The sequence below is a fragment of the Quercus suber genome, unplaced genomic scaffold, assembly GCF_002906115.3.
Source record: "Quercus suber isolate HL8 unplaced genomic scaffold, Cork oak 2.0 scaffold_51, whole genome shotgun sequence".
NCBI classification, from domain to species: domain Eukaryota; kingdom Viridiplantae; phylum Streptophyta; class Magnoliopsida; order Fagales; family Fagaceae; genus Quercus; species Quercus suber.
The window spans coordinates 1,887,559-1,904,298 of NW_027069516.1; the positions used below are offsets into that span (position 1 = coordinate 1,887,559).

The 16,740-nt window shown below is 34.0% G+C and overlaps 2 protein-coding genes across 7 annotated transcripts in view; one reads left to right on the forward strand and one right to left on the reverse strand.

Moving 5' to 3' along the window:
* The window catches only part of LOC112018559 (two pore calcium channel protein 1A), a 32,974-nt gene extending 29,171 nt beyond the window's left edge, over positions 1 to 3,803 (reverse strand). Inside the window, exons 1-3 of one of the 5 annotated variants that reach the window (XM_065771946.1) lie at positions 3,515 to 3,802; positions 2,230 to 2,373; positions 2,043 to 2,150 (exon numbers count right to left, since the gene is read on the reverse strand). In XM_065771946.1, coding sequence (XP_065628018.1) covers positions 2,043 to 2,150; positions 2,230 to 2,373; positions 3,515 to 3,646 — 384 coding nt within the window. In that variant the 5' untranslated portion in view covers positions 3,647 to 3,802. Of the gene's footprint in view, positions 1 to 2,042; positions 2,151 to 2,229; positions 2,374 to 3,514 lie in introns of all 5 variants that reach the window. The other 4 variants (XM_065771944.1, XM_065771947.1, XM_065771948.1 and 1 more) reach the window with 4 other exon arrangements.
* A 2,467-nt stretch (positions 3,804 to 6,270) lies between these two features.
* Positions 6,271 to 13,468, forward strand: LOC136066900 (two pore calcium channel protein 1A-like). Of its 2 annotated transcripts, XM_065771949.1 has the most exons (6): positions 6,274 to 6,556; positions 7,703 to 7,846; positions 7,924 to 8,031; positions 10,575 to 10,670; positions 11,886 to 12,016; positions 13,343 to 13,446. In XM_065771949.1, exons 1-6 carry the CDS (start codon positions 6,425 to 6,427, stop codon positions 13,350 to 13,352), a joined length of 621 nt encoding a protein of 206 aa, XP_065628021.1. In that variant the 5' UTR covers positions 6,274 to 6,424; the 3' UTR covers positions 13,353 to 13,446. The 2 variants fall into 2 exon arrangements, with proteins under 2 accessions (XP_065628022.1, XP_065628021.1); XM_065771950.1 differs by lacking the exon at positions 7,703 to 7,846 and having other exon boundaries at positions 6,271 to 6,556; positions 13,343 to 13,468.
* Positions 13,469 to 16,740: the final 3,272 nt, after the last annotated feature.

Here is a 16,740-nt window from a genome sequence, read left to right on the forward strand (position 1 = left end):
TTCCTTTAAGACAAATTTTTAAACTAGGTTTTAAAGAAAAATTATTTAAGATTTGGCAAAGTTCTCTCAGAATCCTCAAAGCTCTAGTTATTCCTGTCCCTCCAAAGGCACCACATCAAACAATAGGGGGTAGCCATCCAAATATAACCATTTTTATGACAATGGGGGGCAGTCTCCATTGGAAATACTTGACACTACCCTGATAGCAAATGAATGTTTAAATGGTCATTTGAAATCTGACAATCTGTGGGTTTTGTGCAAAATTGATCTGCAAAAGAATTATGACCATGTCAATTGGGATTTTTTGATTTATTTGTTACAAAGATGTGGCTTTGGGGGAAAATAAAGGAAGTGTACAGCATTTTGTATTTCCACATTCAAATTTCTTATCCTGGTGAATAGCACCCCTAGTGTTTTTTCAATAGCAATGGCAGCTTATGTCAAGGAGATCCCCTTTCCCATTATTGTTTGTGGTGGTTGAGGCATGAGAAGGATGTTAGCAAAAGCTGTGTCCAGGGGATGTTTGAATGTCTTTAATATTAATAATACAAAGCATAAATGGTGATATCCTATCTCCTTTTCATTAACGATATACTTATCTTCTGCAATGCAAACTCAATCCAACTTTGCTATTTAAGATGCGTCCTCATTTGTTTCAAGGCGGTTTCAGGCTTGAGGATCAATTTAAGTATATATAAAAATGTGCCAATTGGAGAGAGGTAATGAATGTCAAGGAATTGGCAAGTAATCTCGGATTACATGTCTCATCCATTCTGATGAAATACCTTTGCCTTTGGGATCTCACTTCAAGGCACATATTTGATTTCATTATAGATCAAAAGCACAAGAGATTGACTAGCCAGAAGAAATTGTACTTATCAAAAGGGGCGAGACTCTAATCAAAAGTACATTATCTAGCCATCCAACTTATTTCTTATATTTATTCCCATTGTCTGTAAGAGTTACAAAAAGGTTGAATAAAAAATTCAAAGAGATTTTCTTTAGGGTGGGATAGGTGAGGGATTCAAATTTCTAAATTGTGGCCCCAACTTACTATGTGCCCATTAATTTCCTAAACACATGTTCATCATGGTTTATTTAAATTATATAATATATATATTACCCCATGAATAATAAATTTATGTTGATACCACACATTCCTAATGCAACCAACAAATAGTTCAAGAAAAAAACAAGAGTAAATATCAAAATATTCTAGAATTATGATCTGGTTTTGATGTGCAGCCTATTGGATCCTTTCATAGGCTACTTTAGTAATTAGTGACTGTATTAGAGTATTAAGTTTATTTAGGTTAGAAAGTTGATATATCAGTTTTAATTAAGATTTATTAGAATAAGGGGAATCTAGTATTTTTTTAGATTTTCCAGAATGGGCTGTACTACAGGCCCGTGTGACTAATTATATGTTGAGTCTTTTTCTATTTGATTTAGAAGTACTTAATTACTTTGCTTTGTTATTAGGATTCTTGGTCCTTCTAGAAAAGAGGTTATTAGCACTTAGTAGTCCTTTCTACAATTGGGTCTTGTAATAGCCTTCTATGTACAATGTAGACAATAAAATTTAGATAAAGAAATTGACCCCAATTTTTTTTTTTAAGCCTTAAGGGTGTGATTTCTTCGGAAACTTAGGTGTGGTTGCTTAGACTTTATCTATTTTTGTTTCATGTTCCATTCACCATTTTGACACCAAAAAGCCTTCAAATTCATTCAAGATCCAATATTTTTATTACTTAACCTTACCTACACCTTTAAACATCAAACCCTATTCAAGAACCCTTCAAAATATCATTAATAATCCTAATTTGGTGCAAAAATTTTAAAGATCCTACATCAACAAGAAACTCCAATCATTTCAAATATATAAGGTAACCACTTGGCACAAAGATAGCAAAAAGGTGCTAAACAGAAGTGGCTTTGTCCTATAAACTAGATTCCTAGATAGTTTTCAAACATTTCCAATTTAAATAATTATTATTAAAATTAGAGGTCATAAACAATTCTTCTAAATATCTAACTCTTACCTCATAAATAAGAGACTCCCCACCAGTTAAGTAGGGCAACTGCCCAAGAAAGTAGTAATCCCTATCATTGCAAGAATCTGTAGAATAGTTGGTACACCACAAAGGTTTCTGCACAGTGTTTAGAAAGTTCAGAATAAATAAATACCATGGTTTACCAAAATTAAAGGGGGGGGGGGGGGGAACCAACCTCTAAGAAATTTAGGATTATCATTGCAAAATAATTGAGGGACCAAATGAAATCAAATTGAATAAAAACGAAGTAGGATTTTGCAGCACTCTGGAAGTTTGATTGATCAAGAATTTGCTCGGGTAAACCAATACCATCTGCAGCCTACAGAAAGCGTTTTCAGCCAATAACCAATAAAAAGTAATCATTTGTTAGAAAATTTTGAGAATAAGAATATTAAAGAAGTAATGACTGAAAATCTATATAGTTGTTCAGAGAGAGAAATGGTAGACAAGGCTAAAAATTTCTATTTGTTTCTTTCTTGGTTATACAATTTGTAAGTCTTCCAAATATCACAAAATCCAATGTAAAACAAAGGACACCTTATGAGGATAAAAAAAATAAAAATTAAAAAAGAGATGCACATCAATGAACTTCTTCTTTGGTTAGGTACACACGTTAAAAGACTTATTAAAAAGAAACTTCAGAAATATATCCCTGATTTCATCATGTACTTTAAAGGCTTTCAACAAAATCACGAAAGATTGCAATCATAAAATGGAAGGACAATATTTGAGAAAAGGAAAAAAAAAAAAAAAAATCATATATTACCAATGTGTCAAACGGATTAATGTGCCACCCCTTCTATGATTCTATCACCACACATTACAAGATATTAATTTTTTTCAAAATCAATTTGAATTCTCATATGACTCTTCTTTTTCATTTTCTTCTATGGTAAAAGCTCAATTTAACTTGTCTTCATGGAAACCTACTTTGAAATTCTAAAAACAAGCCCATTATGAAATGGACTTCAAAAATCAGTATTAACAAGAAGCATAATTATTTATGTCTTATTGGCAAATGCAACCAAGGTGTTTGCATGCAATTGATGCAACCAAGTTGTTTGCATGCAATTGAGAACCTAATGTACAGCACTAAGATACTATATCTAATTTTTATCCCACTACATGTATTATCAAACACAAACCCATTTGAAAATTCACATCAACATCACCAAATCACATCTAAATCCTCCAAAATTCCACATCCAAAACAAATAAAATAAGCCTAAACAACTATAACTACAACCATTCATTACATAGTTACATAATTACCAAACACAAAACCCATTATCAAATTCACCATTAAACACAACTACATTCACCAAAACTCTAATCTTAACACACCCCAAAAAATAAACACTTTCTTAAAAGGGAAAGAAGATGAATCATTGGATACATTAAAAAAGTGAAAAAAAAAAAAGAAAAAAAAAGAAAAAAGTGAAACAAAGAATGAAACGAACCAGATCAACGAGAGCAGCAGCCTTTTCAAAATTCGAGCCGTAAGCAATGGCCTCAGAACGATTACGGCGCTCTCTCTTGCGATCAGCCGCAGTAGCTCTACTGCTTTCTCCGCTTAGCAGAGGCTTCTCCATCTATAAGAGAAATGAAAACTGAAACCAAAATGACAATTGGTTTCAATTCAAAACAACAAAAGCAGAGAAACCGAGACACAGAGAGAGAGAGAGAGAGGTGGTGAAGATAATAAAGGCTTTGTTCCGAGACGTAGTAGTGAAGACAGTCATGAAATGAATCTTCGTTACTATTAATAAAATATCTCAAATAGAGGCTTCGGTGTCGGGTTACGGTGAGTCGTGTTCCCATGAGCTATCCCTCATGCCTCCTTCCATGCACTCTCTCTTACGCTCTTTAAATAGCAATGTTCATTGTGCTTAAATTGTGATATAAAGCCATGATTTTACTGCAAAGTGCGTGTACGGATGTTTATAACAATTAAATATGCACTAATATTTAGCCTTTATTGAATTACATATTTATATCATCAGAAAGAAATGAAACTAGTTAAAAAGTTTCTTGTGGGTTTTATCTATTTAGTATTGCTTAGTTTTCTATGGTTTATTTGTTAAAAGTGAAACAAAAATTTTAAGTTAACCTATTTTTAAAAAATTTAATTTTGTTGCTTTTTTAGAAGAAATGTGAGATAAAAAGCAAAACTTTGGGAGATGAGTTTAGGTATCTTTCTAATAAATCTATTATTAGATTACATTATTTCTATTTTTGTTGCCTTATACTAAATTTATTTAACATAAAATCCTAAATATAATTTGACAAACTATTTATTTTTAAGGGATAATTACAATAAACCTACCTGAGGTTGGGTCCGTTTTCACTTTGCCTACCCGTGGTTCAAAACTTATCACTTTGCCCACCTGAATTTCAATCCGTTACTCCCCCGTTGCCCACCTCACCCCCAGACGTTAGACAAACACCATTTTACTAAAAATTAGACATAACACGGATCAAAAACACGAACCATTGAATCTTTTCCTCATGAACACAAGAACACAACATTTATAAATATATTTCAAAATTTTCAGTTACACATCCAAAACCAATTAAATCCTCTGAATCCAGACCAAAAATCCATCTCATTTTTCAAACCACTAGCAAGCCAAAATTAAATAAAACCCACAATCAAAAAGCAAAAAAAAAGAAAANAAAAAAAAAAAAAAAAGAAAAGAAGAAGAAAACCCATGAAGAAAAGTAATGTTTTCCAATTTCCCATGTAAATCTATAGCAATAACTGGTAAGTAAGTAATGTTTTCCAATTACCCATGTAAACCCACAACCAAAAAGCAAAAAAAAAGAAGAAAAGAAGCAAAAATCCCTCTCATTTTTCACATCAGCGCCAGATTGGCCGAAAACGAAGTTGTCGGGCCTGAAGATCTGGCCGTAGGTACCAGATCTAATGCTGTCCATGGTACCAGGTTCCAGATCCATGAGAACAGCACGAGGAACATAGCGACCAGCTTGCTTCATTGTAGTAAACGTTGATTCTCTCGAGCTGTAGATCTGAGTCTCCCTGGTACTTCCCAGTTGGATCTATGCCGTGTTCGACACACACCTTCCCAGAACTTTGCTCCAATCTGGTTCCCACATTGCCCACCTTGGATGCGAAGAATCTCACGCATTTTCTCTTTTCTTTGGAATTAAAATTCTTAGTAAAAAGTGAAATTGTTCTTTGGTTATTTGGTTTTCCATACTTACTTACCAGTTTATTGCTGTAGATTTACATGGGTAATTGGAAAACGTTACTTTTCCTTATGGGTTTTCTTTTTTTTTTTTTTTTTTTTTTTGCTTTTGATTGTGGGTTTTATTTAATTTTGGCTTGCTAGTGGTTTGAAAAATGAGATGGATTTTTGGTCTGGATTCAGAGGATTTAATTGGTTTTGGATGTGTAACTGAAAATTTTGAAATATATTTATAAATGTTGTGTTCTTGTGTTCATGAGGAAAAGATTCAATGGTTCGTGTTTTTGATCCGTGTTATGTCTAATTTTTAGTAAAATGGTGTTTGTCTAACGTCTGGGGGTGAGGTGGGCAACGGGGAGTAACGGATTGAAATTCAGGTGGGCAAAGTGATAAGTTTTGAACCACGGGTAGGCAAAGTGAAAACGGACCCAACTCAGGTAGGTTTATTGTAATTATCCTTAAAAATAAATAGTTTGTCAAATTATATTTAGGATTTTATGTTAAATAAATTTAGTGTAAGGCAACAAAAATAGAAATAATGTAATATAATAATAGATTTATTAGAAAGATACCTAAACTCATCTCCTAAAGTTTTGCTTTTTATCTCACATTTCTTCTAAAAAAGCAACAAAATTAACTTTTTTAAAAATAGGTTAACTTAAAATTTTTGTTTCACTTTTAAAAATAAACCATAGAAAACTAAGCAATACTAAATAGATAAAACCACAAGAAACTTTTTAACTAGTTTCATTTCTTTCTGATGATATAAATATGTAATTCAATAAATGCTAAATATTAGTACATATTTAATAAACACATCCGTACACGCAATTTGCAGTAAAATCTTGGCTTTTATCACAATTTAATCACAATAAACATTGCTATTCAAAGAGCGTAAGAGAGAGTGCATGGAAGGAGGCATGAGGGATAGCTCATGGGAACACAACTCACCGTAACCCGACACCGAAGCCTCTATTTGAGATATTTTATTAATAGTAACGAAGATTCATTTCATAACTGTCTTCACTACTACGTCTCGGAACAAAGCCTTTATTATCTTCACCACCTCTCTCTCTCTCTCTCTGTCTCGGCTTCTCTGCTTTTGTTGTTTTGAATTGAAACCAATTGTCATTTTGGTTTCAGTTTTCATTTCTCTTATAGATGGAGAAGCCACTGCTAAGCGGAGAAAGCAGTAGAGCTACTGCGGCTGATCGCAAGAGAGAGCGCCGTAATCGTTCTGAGGCCATTGCTTACGGCTCGAATTTTGAAAAGGCTGCTGCTCTCGTTGATCTGGTTCGTTTCATTCTTTGTTTCACTTTTTTTTTTTTTTTTTTTTTTTTTTTTTTTCACTTTTTTAATGTATCCAATAATTCATCTTCTTTCCCTTTTAAGAAAGTGTTTATTTTTTGGGGTGTGTTAAGATTAGAGTTTTGGTGAATGTAGTTGTGTTTAATGGTGAATTTGATAATGGGTTTTGTGTTTGGTAATTATGTAACTATGTAATGAATGGTTGTAGTTATAGTTGTTTAGGCTTATTTTATTTGTTTTGGATGTGGAATTTTGGAGGATTTAGATGTGATTTGGTGATGTTGATGTGAATTTTCAAATGGGTTTGTGTTTGATAATACATGTAGTGGGATAAAAATTAGATATAGTATCTTAGTGCTGTACATTAGGTTCTCAATTGCATGCAAACAACTTGGTTGCATCAATTGCATGCAAACACCTTGGTTGCATTTGCCAATAAGACATAAATAGCATTATGCTTCTTGTTAATACTGATTTTTGAAGTCCATTTCATAATGGGCTTGTTTTTAGAATTTCAAAGTAGGTTTCCATGAAGACAAGTTAAATTGAGCTTTTACCATAGAAGAAAATGAAAAAGAAGAGTCATATGAGAATTCAAATTGATTTTGAAAAAAATTAATATCTTGTAATGTGTGGTGATAGAATCATAGAAGGGGTGGCACATTAATCCGTTTGACACATTGGTAATATATGATTTTTTTTTTTTTTTTTTCCTTTTCTCAAATATTGTCCTTCCATTTTATGATTGCAATCTTTCGTGATTTTGTTGAAAGCCTTTAAAGTACATGATGAAATCAGGGATATATTTCTGAAGTTTCTTTTTAATAAGTCTTTTAACGTGTGTACCTAACCAAAGAAGAAGTTCATTGATGTGCATCTCTTTTTTAATTTTTATTTTTTTTATCCTCATAAGGTGTCCTTTGTTTTACATTGGATTTTGTGATATTTGGAAGACTTACAAATTGTATAACCAAGAAAGAAACAAATAGAAATTTTTAGCCTTGTCTACCATTTCTCTCTCTGAACAACTATATAGATTTTCAGTCATTACTTCTTTAATATTCTTATTCTCAAAATTTTCTAACAAATGATTACTTTTTATTGGTTATTGGCTGAAAACGCTTTCTGTAGGCTGCAGATGGTATTGGTTTACCCGAGCAAATTCTTGATCAATCAAACTTCCAGAGTGCTGCAAAATCCTACTTCGTTTTTATTCAATTTGATTTCATTTGGTCCCTCAATTATTTTGCAATGATAATCCTAAATTTCTTAGAGGTTGGTTCCCCCCCCCCCCCTTTAATTTTGGTAAACCATGGTATTTATTTATTCTGAACTTTCTAAACACTGTGCAGAAACCTTTGTGGTGTACCAACTATTCTACAGATTCTTGCAATGATAGGGATTACTACTTTCTTGGGCAGTTGCCCTACTTAACTGGTGGGGAGTCTCTTATTTATGAGGTAAGAGTTAGATATTTAGAAGAATTGTTTATGACCTCTAATTTTAATAATAATTATTTAAATTGGAAATGTTTGAAAACTATCTAGGAATCTAGTTTATAGGACAAAGCCACTTCTGTTTAGCACCTTTTTGCTATCTTTGTGCCAAGTGGTTACCTTATATATTTGAAATGATTGGAGTTTCTTGTTGATGTAGGATCTTTAAAATTTTTGCACCAAATTAGGATTATTAATGATATTTTGAAGGGTTCTTGAATAGGGTTTGATGTTTAAAGGTGTAGGTAAGGTTAAGTAATAAAAATATTGGATCTTGAATGAATTTGAAGGCTTTTTGGTGTCAAAATGGTGAATGGAACATGAAACAAAAATAGATAAAGTCTAAGCAACCACACCTAAGTTTCCGAAGAAATCACACCCTTAAGGCTTAAAAAAAAAAATTGGGGTCAATTTCTTTATCTAAATTTTATTGTCTACATTGTACATAGAAGGCTATTACAAGACCCAATTGTAGAAAGGACTACTAAGTGCTAATAACCTCTTTTCTAGAAGGACCAAGAATCCTAATAACAAAGCAAAGTAATTAAGTACTTCTAAATCAAATAGAAAAAGACTCAACATATAATTAGTCACACGGGCCTGTAGTACAGCCCATTCTGGAAAATCTAAAAAATACTAGATTCCCCTTATTCTAATAAATCTTAATTAAAACTGATATATCAACTTTCTAACCTAAATAAACTTAATACTCTAATACAGTCACTAATTACTAAAGTAGCCTATGAAAGGATCCAATAGGCTGCACATCAAAACCAGATCATAATTCTAGAATATTTTGATATTTACTCTTGTTTTTTTCTTGAACTATTTGTTGGTTGCATTAGGAATGTGTGGTATCAACATAAATTTATTATTCATGGGGTAATATATATATTATATAATTTAAATAAACCATGATGAACATGTGTTTAGGAAATTAATGGGCACATAGTAAGTTGGGGCCACAATTTAGAAATTTGAATCCCTCACCTATCCCACCCTAAAGAAAATCTCTTTGAATTTTTTATTCAACCTTTTTGTAACTCTTACAGACAATGGGAATAAATATAAGAAATAAGTTGGATGGCTAGATAATGTACTTTTGATTAGAGTCTCGCCCCTTTTGATAAGTACAATTTCTTCTGGCTAGTCAATCTCTTGTGCTTTTGATCTATAATGAAATCAAATATGTGCCTTGAAGTGAGATCCCAAAGGCAAAGGTATTTCATCAGAATGGATGAGACATGTAATCCGAGATTACTTGCCAATTCCTTGACATTCATTACCTCTCTCCAATTGGCACATTTTTATATATACTTAAATTGATCCTCAAGCCTGAAACCGCCTTGAAACAAATGAGGACGCATCTTAAATAGCAAAGTTGGATTGAGTTTGCATTGCAGAAGATAAGTATATCGTTAATGAAAAGGAGATAGGATATCACCATTTATGCTTTGTATTATTAATATTAAAGACATTCAAACATCCCCTGGACACAGCTTTTGCTAACATCCTTCTCATGCCTCAACCACCACAAACAATAATGGGAAAGGGGATCTCCTTGACATAAGCTGCCATTGCTATTGAAAAAACACTAGGGGTGCTATTCACCAGGATAAGAAATTTGAATGTGGAAATACAAAATGCTGTACACTTCCTTATTTTCCCCCAAAGCCACATCTTTGTAACAAATAAATCAAAAAATCCCAATTGACATGGTCATAATTCTTTTGCAGATCAATTTTGCACAAAACCCACAGATTGTCAGATTTCAAATGACCATTTAAACATTCATTTGCTATCAGGGTAGTGTCAAGTATTTCCAATGGAGACTGCCCCCATTGTCATAAAAATGGTTATATTTGGATGGCTACCCCCTATTGTTTGATGTGGTGCCTTTGGAGGGACAGGAATAACTAGAGCTTTGAGGATTCTGAGAGAACTTTGCCAAATCTTAAATAATTTTTCTTTAAAACCTAGTTTAAAAATTTGTCTTAAAGGAACAAAATCCTTAGTTTGTCTTCTTTGATCAGAAGTCTCAGGTTTGACCCATTATGAGAAGGGTTTGTAGTTTGGTTAAGCATAGAAAAGAAAAAAATAAATAAAGAGCATGGCCATTTGTTGTATCTTTGTTAATGGATGTTGGATTGTGGGTAGGTGATCATTATCAAATACTGATAACCTGTTAATGATGTTTTCTAGGGGGGCCTTTTTCGGTTATTCGATCATATTAGGTCTAGTGTTAGAAGGTGTTGATTGAATACATAGCATGTCAAGGATTTATGTTATTTATAGTCTGGTTAGTCTTAGAAATGATACATGGTGTTGAGGTGGTACATAAATCTTGTACTCGAACTACTGAATGTTTAATTTTGGGCGTGTTGCTAGATCCCTAAGGTTTATTTGAGCATCTCAGCTTAGTTTTTTTGTACCACTAGTTTCCTTGGTTTGATGTATTATAGAGACAATCTTTTGCAAGTTTCATTAGTTTCTGCTTTTTTATGCAGGGCATATCTCTATTCATACTTGTGATACATACCTTCTTTCCAATTTCATATGAAGGGTACTGTCTTTATTGTGAAAGTCTTCTTAATCGATTAAAGGTACTTCCTGATTCTTTCTCGTGTAGTTATTTTCTGACTTACCAAAAAGTGAAAGAAAGGGATTTCTTGGTTTTTAATTTTTACCAAGAAGCCTTTTTTGATAATCAGAACCTTCTGTATATATCTTGTACTAGGTATTTAAATTTGTGACTCAAATAACTGATAAGTTCACCAAGGAAAGTAAATCTTTCATGAGATTGACCTCTTTATTTATTTAGTTGATGCTCTCTTAGTTGTATTATTAACCACTTATCTTTTCATGCTGCTTCAGTGGATTTTCTCTTTGGTTGTCATTCTGATCTTCTTTCACCTTTAGTTTGCATTGAAATGCTTCTAGATGTTGTTGCATTTTGGTTCATTGAATATGTTCTTAATATTGAGATGACTTAACCTCATCCTTACTTGTATTCTTCTCATCCATGTTCATATTCTTATTTTCGTTGCATTTTTTTAAGTGCACATGTTGCTTCTTGAGTGACCATTTTGCACCTTTATGCACTTTTATCATAACTTTCTTTGCATTTCTTTTGTATACTTCCAGTTCCGGTGTACTAGGTGTGCCCTGTTTCAGTAAAATCTTTACTTACTAAAAAAAATCTGATTTCTTCATATGATAGTTACTTGATGATAAATGCATATTAAATGTAGTTTGAAAAAAAATAAAAGGTTAGCAAGTGGATCTAAGAGAAAGAGTTCCTAGCAGGAGTTGGTTTGATCAAGGTTAAAGTATTGACCATGTAAGACAGCCTGAAATTGCCTTTGATATATAAAAAAATTATATATTGTTTTTTCTATGATTTGGATGAAGGCCCAAAACAATGGTCTATAATTCAAGCTGTGAATAGATCAAAATGCATATTTTGTTGACAATGAAAAGAAGTCTTAAGCAATGAAATATCCTTGATAGAAAGTAAAATGTAGCCTTTTGATTTCTAAATTTTCTTTCCATTAATTTTTGGATTAGTTTGAGTAGTGGCAGCAACAAAAACATCAACAGCGTTCACAATGATTGGACCGGAATAAGAAACAGTGTATCTTTGAGATCATATGATCTTACAGTTTATAATGCAATTCATATGTTGGCCCTTTTATATGTAGGCCAGAGAAGAAAAAAGTCTGGTGCTGATGTATATCTGATTTATCTGTTGAAAGTTCAATGTTGTGATATTCTGTTCCTTTAGTCTGATTGTGAAATTTCCATTTTTGTTTTTTCAGGTGGCTTTGCTGTTAATTTGGGTTGCTGATCTACTGGTTTATGCTCTCTATTTGTCTTCAGGGGGCTTTGATTATCTTCCTTTTAGAATTGCACCATATATCAGAGTTGTGTTTTTCATGCTGAACTTTAGGTACTGTGTGATAAAACCCCTTTTTTTTAATTACTCGTATCTTTGTGTGTGTGTGTGTGCATGCCTAGAATTTAGATGTAAGGAAACATGGGCTCGTACACTGATTTTGCAGAGGTTAAGTCTTATGAACTTATACTTCCCGAGGTACATTTAAAAAGTTATGCTTTGAAATGAAAAAATTGCAGTAGGGTCCTCTAAAACAACAAATCAAGATAGTCCATTTTTCATGGTGAGAAAAGAAAGAGAACGAGGACAATAAGAAAGAAAAGAATGAAGATGAGGTGATAGCACAATGTGACTCCTCTACTTATGATATATGTAGGAAGAGAGAGAAGAGGAGGGAGAGAGAGATGGGAGGTGAAAAGCTCTTTCAAAATGCCAGTCAGCTTATTGTTAAGGCTGATTCTGTGTTATACTTATTCCAGAACTATTAATAGGCTTTAGAAGCCCTAGAAACAGCTAGGAACCTTCTAGAACTTTCCAAGAAATATTATAGAATAGCTAAGACTCTAATTTCCTTGACAAAGACTTCCAAATTAATAATCATGTCAATCTTTAATAATATACATCCCCTGTCCAGGGATCATATATCCTTGACTCAGGAATAACCAAATAAAATATAAAAACTTAATTAACTACCATGGATACTTATTCTTGGGCTTTGCCTTAGCCTTAGGCTTCCTAAGAGAATATCCTTTCTTTAACCATGTTATGATTCCGCCATCACAAATGTTGCCAAATCAATTAAATAGCTAACTTAGTTCCACCTCACCTAGCTGCTAATGGACCTCAAATGCCTTTGATGTCTCTCTCCCTCTAACATCTCCCTCTTCAAGGTGAATGGTGAATTTGTTTACCATCTCTTCCTTCATTGTCTGGTGGCTAAGGATCTATGGTCTATGATTTTGGGCTTATTTGGAGTAATTTTTGTTATGTCAAAGTCTGTTGTTGAGCTCCTAGCTTCCTGGCAAGATTGGTTTGGTCGTCATCGAAATGGACATATATGGATGGTCATTCCCCATTATTTGATGTGGTGTCTTTGGTGGGAAAGAAATAGCACCTGCATTGAAGATAAAGAGAGATCCTTGCCAGGCCTAATTATTCATCTTTAGAACCTTATTGGACCGGTTGTCAGCTTTGGGAAACAAATCCTTATCTTATATTCTTGATTTACTTGATTCATGTAATTTATGTTCTTGATTTGTTTACCCCTGTATACTTCCTGTGTACTGGGTGTCTCTTTTATTTTATTTATTATATCAATAAATCTTAATTACTTATCATAAAAAAAAAAACCTCCCTCTTCATTCATTCTCTCTCCTGTAGCTGGGATTGAGGAATTTTATGGTGGTCTCTTTTTTGGTGGTTTCTTTGATGGTGGGTGAGCATGAGACCATTATTGGGAATGTTATCATTTTACAAGTCCTTGGAATTCAAGAGCTTTTGGCTGGTCATGTGTCCGAAGATTTGTTTCTCACTCTCTCTCCACGCCTTGGTGGATAGTACTGATTGCAATTTTGATAGGTAGGTTGCTTCCCTTGAGATAGTGGTCATTAGCTTTATCTCTTGTGGGACATTGGTAATGGTCATTAGCTTTATCTCTATTCGCGATGCAATGGGTGGTCCCAATGAGTATAGATGTTTGTGGGTTGGAAAGGGAGATCTCTTTGCCATTTGAGAAGTGTAGTTTGGGTGGTAGTTTCACTTTGTCTTATTAGGACAATTTGGTGGGAGAGAAATAACATTACATTTCATGGTTCCAAGTTTAATGGAACATCTTTTTTTTTTTTTTTTTTTTTTTTTGCTTTTTGATTGTGGGTTTTATTTGATTTTGGCTTGCTAGTGATTTGAAAAATGAGATGGATTTTTGGTCTGGATTCAGAGGATTTAATTGGTTTTGGATGTGTAACTGAAAATTTTGAAATATATTTACAAATGTTGTGTTCTTGTGTTCATGAGGAAAAGATTCAATGATTCGTGTTTTTGATCCGTGTTATGTCTGATTTTTAGTAAAATGGTATTTGTCTAACGTCTGGGGGTGAGGTGGGCAACGGGGGAGTAACAGATTGAAGTTCAAGTGGGCAAAGTGATAAGTTTTGAACCACGGGTAGGCAAAATGAAAACGGGCCCAACCTCAGGTGGGTTTACTGTAATTATCCCTATTTTTAATCATGTGCCATGAATGGTCATTTTTTTTAATACAAGATAAAAATTCTACTTTAGTCTAATTTAAGTTTATATATGTGTGAAGCGTATTCTTAAAAACTTGAACCTAGATCATTGCCCCTTACACCCTGCAAGACCTTTGTATTCGTGGAATGACCATCACACATGTGATATTCATGAATGGTCATTTAACCACCAAAGAAATTTCTCCAAGCATACTTATGTAACACTACCATGTTAAAAATAATAATAAGGCGAAAAACACATTTTAGTCCCTACATTTTTAGGCGATTTCTATTTTAGTCCCTAAATTTTATTTTTACCGCTTTTAGTCCCTATCCTGAAAAACGGTTTCTATTTTGATCCCTACTGTTAGTGCCCTAACGGTAAAGTCCTAGGTGATAGACGGAAACTGACGTGGCGCTAATGTAACAATTAAAATATTATTAAAAAATATTATTTGGCTTTTTTTTAATGCTACGTCAGCTAATTAATTTTTTTATAAAAAGCCATGTCAGCAAATTTAAACCAAAAAAGAAAATAAATTAAAAAACAAAACTTAAATTAAAAACACAAATCCAGATCTAACACAAACTCAGACCTAAGTCATCTAACACAATCCCAGAAATAAAATAAATTAAAAACAAACATTAAAACCTAAATAAAATATAGATAAAACCAACATTTCCTTTTCTTCTCTCTCTCTCCCTCTCGGGTCAAACTCACAAGTAGTGTGATCTATTTATCATCTCTCTGTCCATTACAATCTGCATCATTGGCGGCGGCACGGCGGCATCGACATCGACATCGATGACTCCTCCGTGGCCAACTCCTGCGCCGCTACTGCTCCTCCAACTCAAACCCATTCTCCGCCGCTACCCCGAACTGTTGGGTCTCAAAAAATCCCTCATTCTTCTTCCATTTCCGATTCTTTCTATCTCGTCGAAGTCATGGTGTTTGCTGTTTTGGGAAATGGGTTTGATCGGCGGGGTGTTGGTGGTGGTGGTTTTGGGATCTGTTGGTCGGTGGTGGTGGCGGTGGACTCCTTCGTGGCCAACTCCTTCGCCGCTACCCCGAACTGTTGGGTCTCAAAAAATCCCTCCTTCTTCTTCCATTTCCGATTCGTTCTCTCTCGTCGGAGTCATGGTGCTTACTGTTTTGGGAAATGAGTTTGATCAGCGGGTGGTGGTGGTGGTGGTTTTGGGATCTATTGGTCAGTGGTGGTGGTGGTGGTGGTGGCGGTGGTTTTGGGATCTGGGTTTGATGGTGGTGGTTTTGAGATCTGGGTTTGATTATAGGTTTATGGGTTTATTGGAGATTGGTTTGGTTACTGGGTTTGTGTTTTTGATTTGCTGAAGATTTGGTTTTGAGTTCTTGGGTTGCTGGGTTTGAGTTCTTGATTTGCTGGAGATTTGAGTTCTTGGTATCTTCATTCTTCCTGTTAGCATTTAATTTAATTTTTTTTTCTTGTTTTCATTTATGTCCTAGTGATTTGGGTTTGAGATCTTGGGCTGCTGGGTTTGTGATCTTGTGATGGTTATGAGTTCTTGGATGCTGGATTTGATTTGAGAAGAATTTGAAGAATAAGTTGTAAAATGAAGAACTAAGAACACTAAGAACATTAAGAAATTTTTTTTAATTAAAATTTTTAATTAAATTAAATTTAAGGTTTTTTTTAAAATTTAATTTATTTTTTAAAATTTGCTGACATGGCTTTTTATAAAAAATTAATTAGCTGACATGGCATTAAAAAAAAGCCAAATAATATTTTTTAATAATATTTTAATTGTTACATTAGCGCCATGTCAGTTTCCGTCTGCCACCTAGGACTTTACCGTTAGGGCACTAACAGTAGGGACCAAAATAGAAACTGTTTTTCAGGATAGGGACTAAAAGCGGTAAAAATAAAATTTAGGGACTAAAATAGAAATCGCCTAAAAATGTAGGGACTAAAATGTGCTTTTCGCCTTATTTTTAATGTGGGTTGAAGATTTGAAGTATATGTACTACTTTTGGGATGTAAAAAAAAAAAAAAGAAAAGAAAAATTCTAAATGAATGTTGTAGGGTCCCTTTTTGTAAGGTTCCCCCAACAATACATTTTTAGAGAGTGGGTCGAAGGTTTAGGCCCTAACCGGCTAGCAATAGACTACAAGCACCTCTCTTTTATTGAAGGATGGTAAGCCCAATTTACAACTGAGGGTAGCCCCTTGGCCCTCGTCCGAGGAGGTTCTCCCCTTCAAACTATCATCGCCTAGGAGCTATTGTAAGTTCTTCTCTGTCAATGACCTCCCCTTTTTCCTAAGTTCTTCCATCTCTCTTATATCCTTCTCCTTTCTTTTTGCTGATCATCCATTGGTCTCCTCTCTGACCCTTCGTCCCATCAGTGGTCTTGTCCGTACTCAAGTGGCTCACCGTGATCGATATTGCCTTGCCAAGGGTTTACATCCCCATTAATATGGCTAGGAGAGTTAGGTGAGCGTATTCAATGCCGAGGTGACAGTTCGCCCAGGGCTTGCCCCCTCCGCCGTACTTCTGTCGCCGACGCGTGGCACTCGGC

Bases quoted from the DNA above. Each gene is read 5' to 3' on its own strand.
- LOC136066900 (XM_065771949.1), top strand. From the start codon at position 6,425: ATGGAGAAGCCACTGCTAAGCGGAGAAAGCAGTAGAGCTACTGCGGCT. The intron at 6,557-7,702 runs GTTCGTTTCATT...CGCTTTCTGTAG, and splicing joins CTGCTGCTCTCGTTGATCTG to GCTGCAGATGGTATTGGTTT. The intron at 8,032-10,574 runs GTAAGAGTTAGA...TTTTTTATGCAG, and splicing joins GGGAGTCTCTTATTTATGAG to GGCATATCTCTATTCATACT.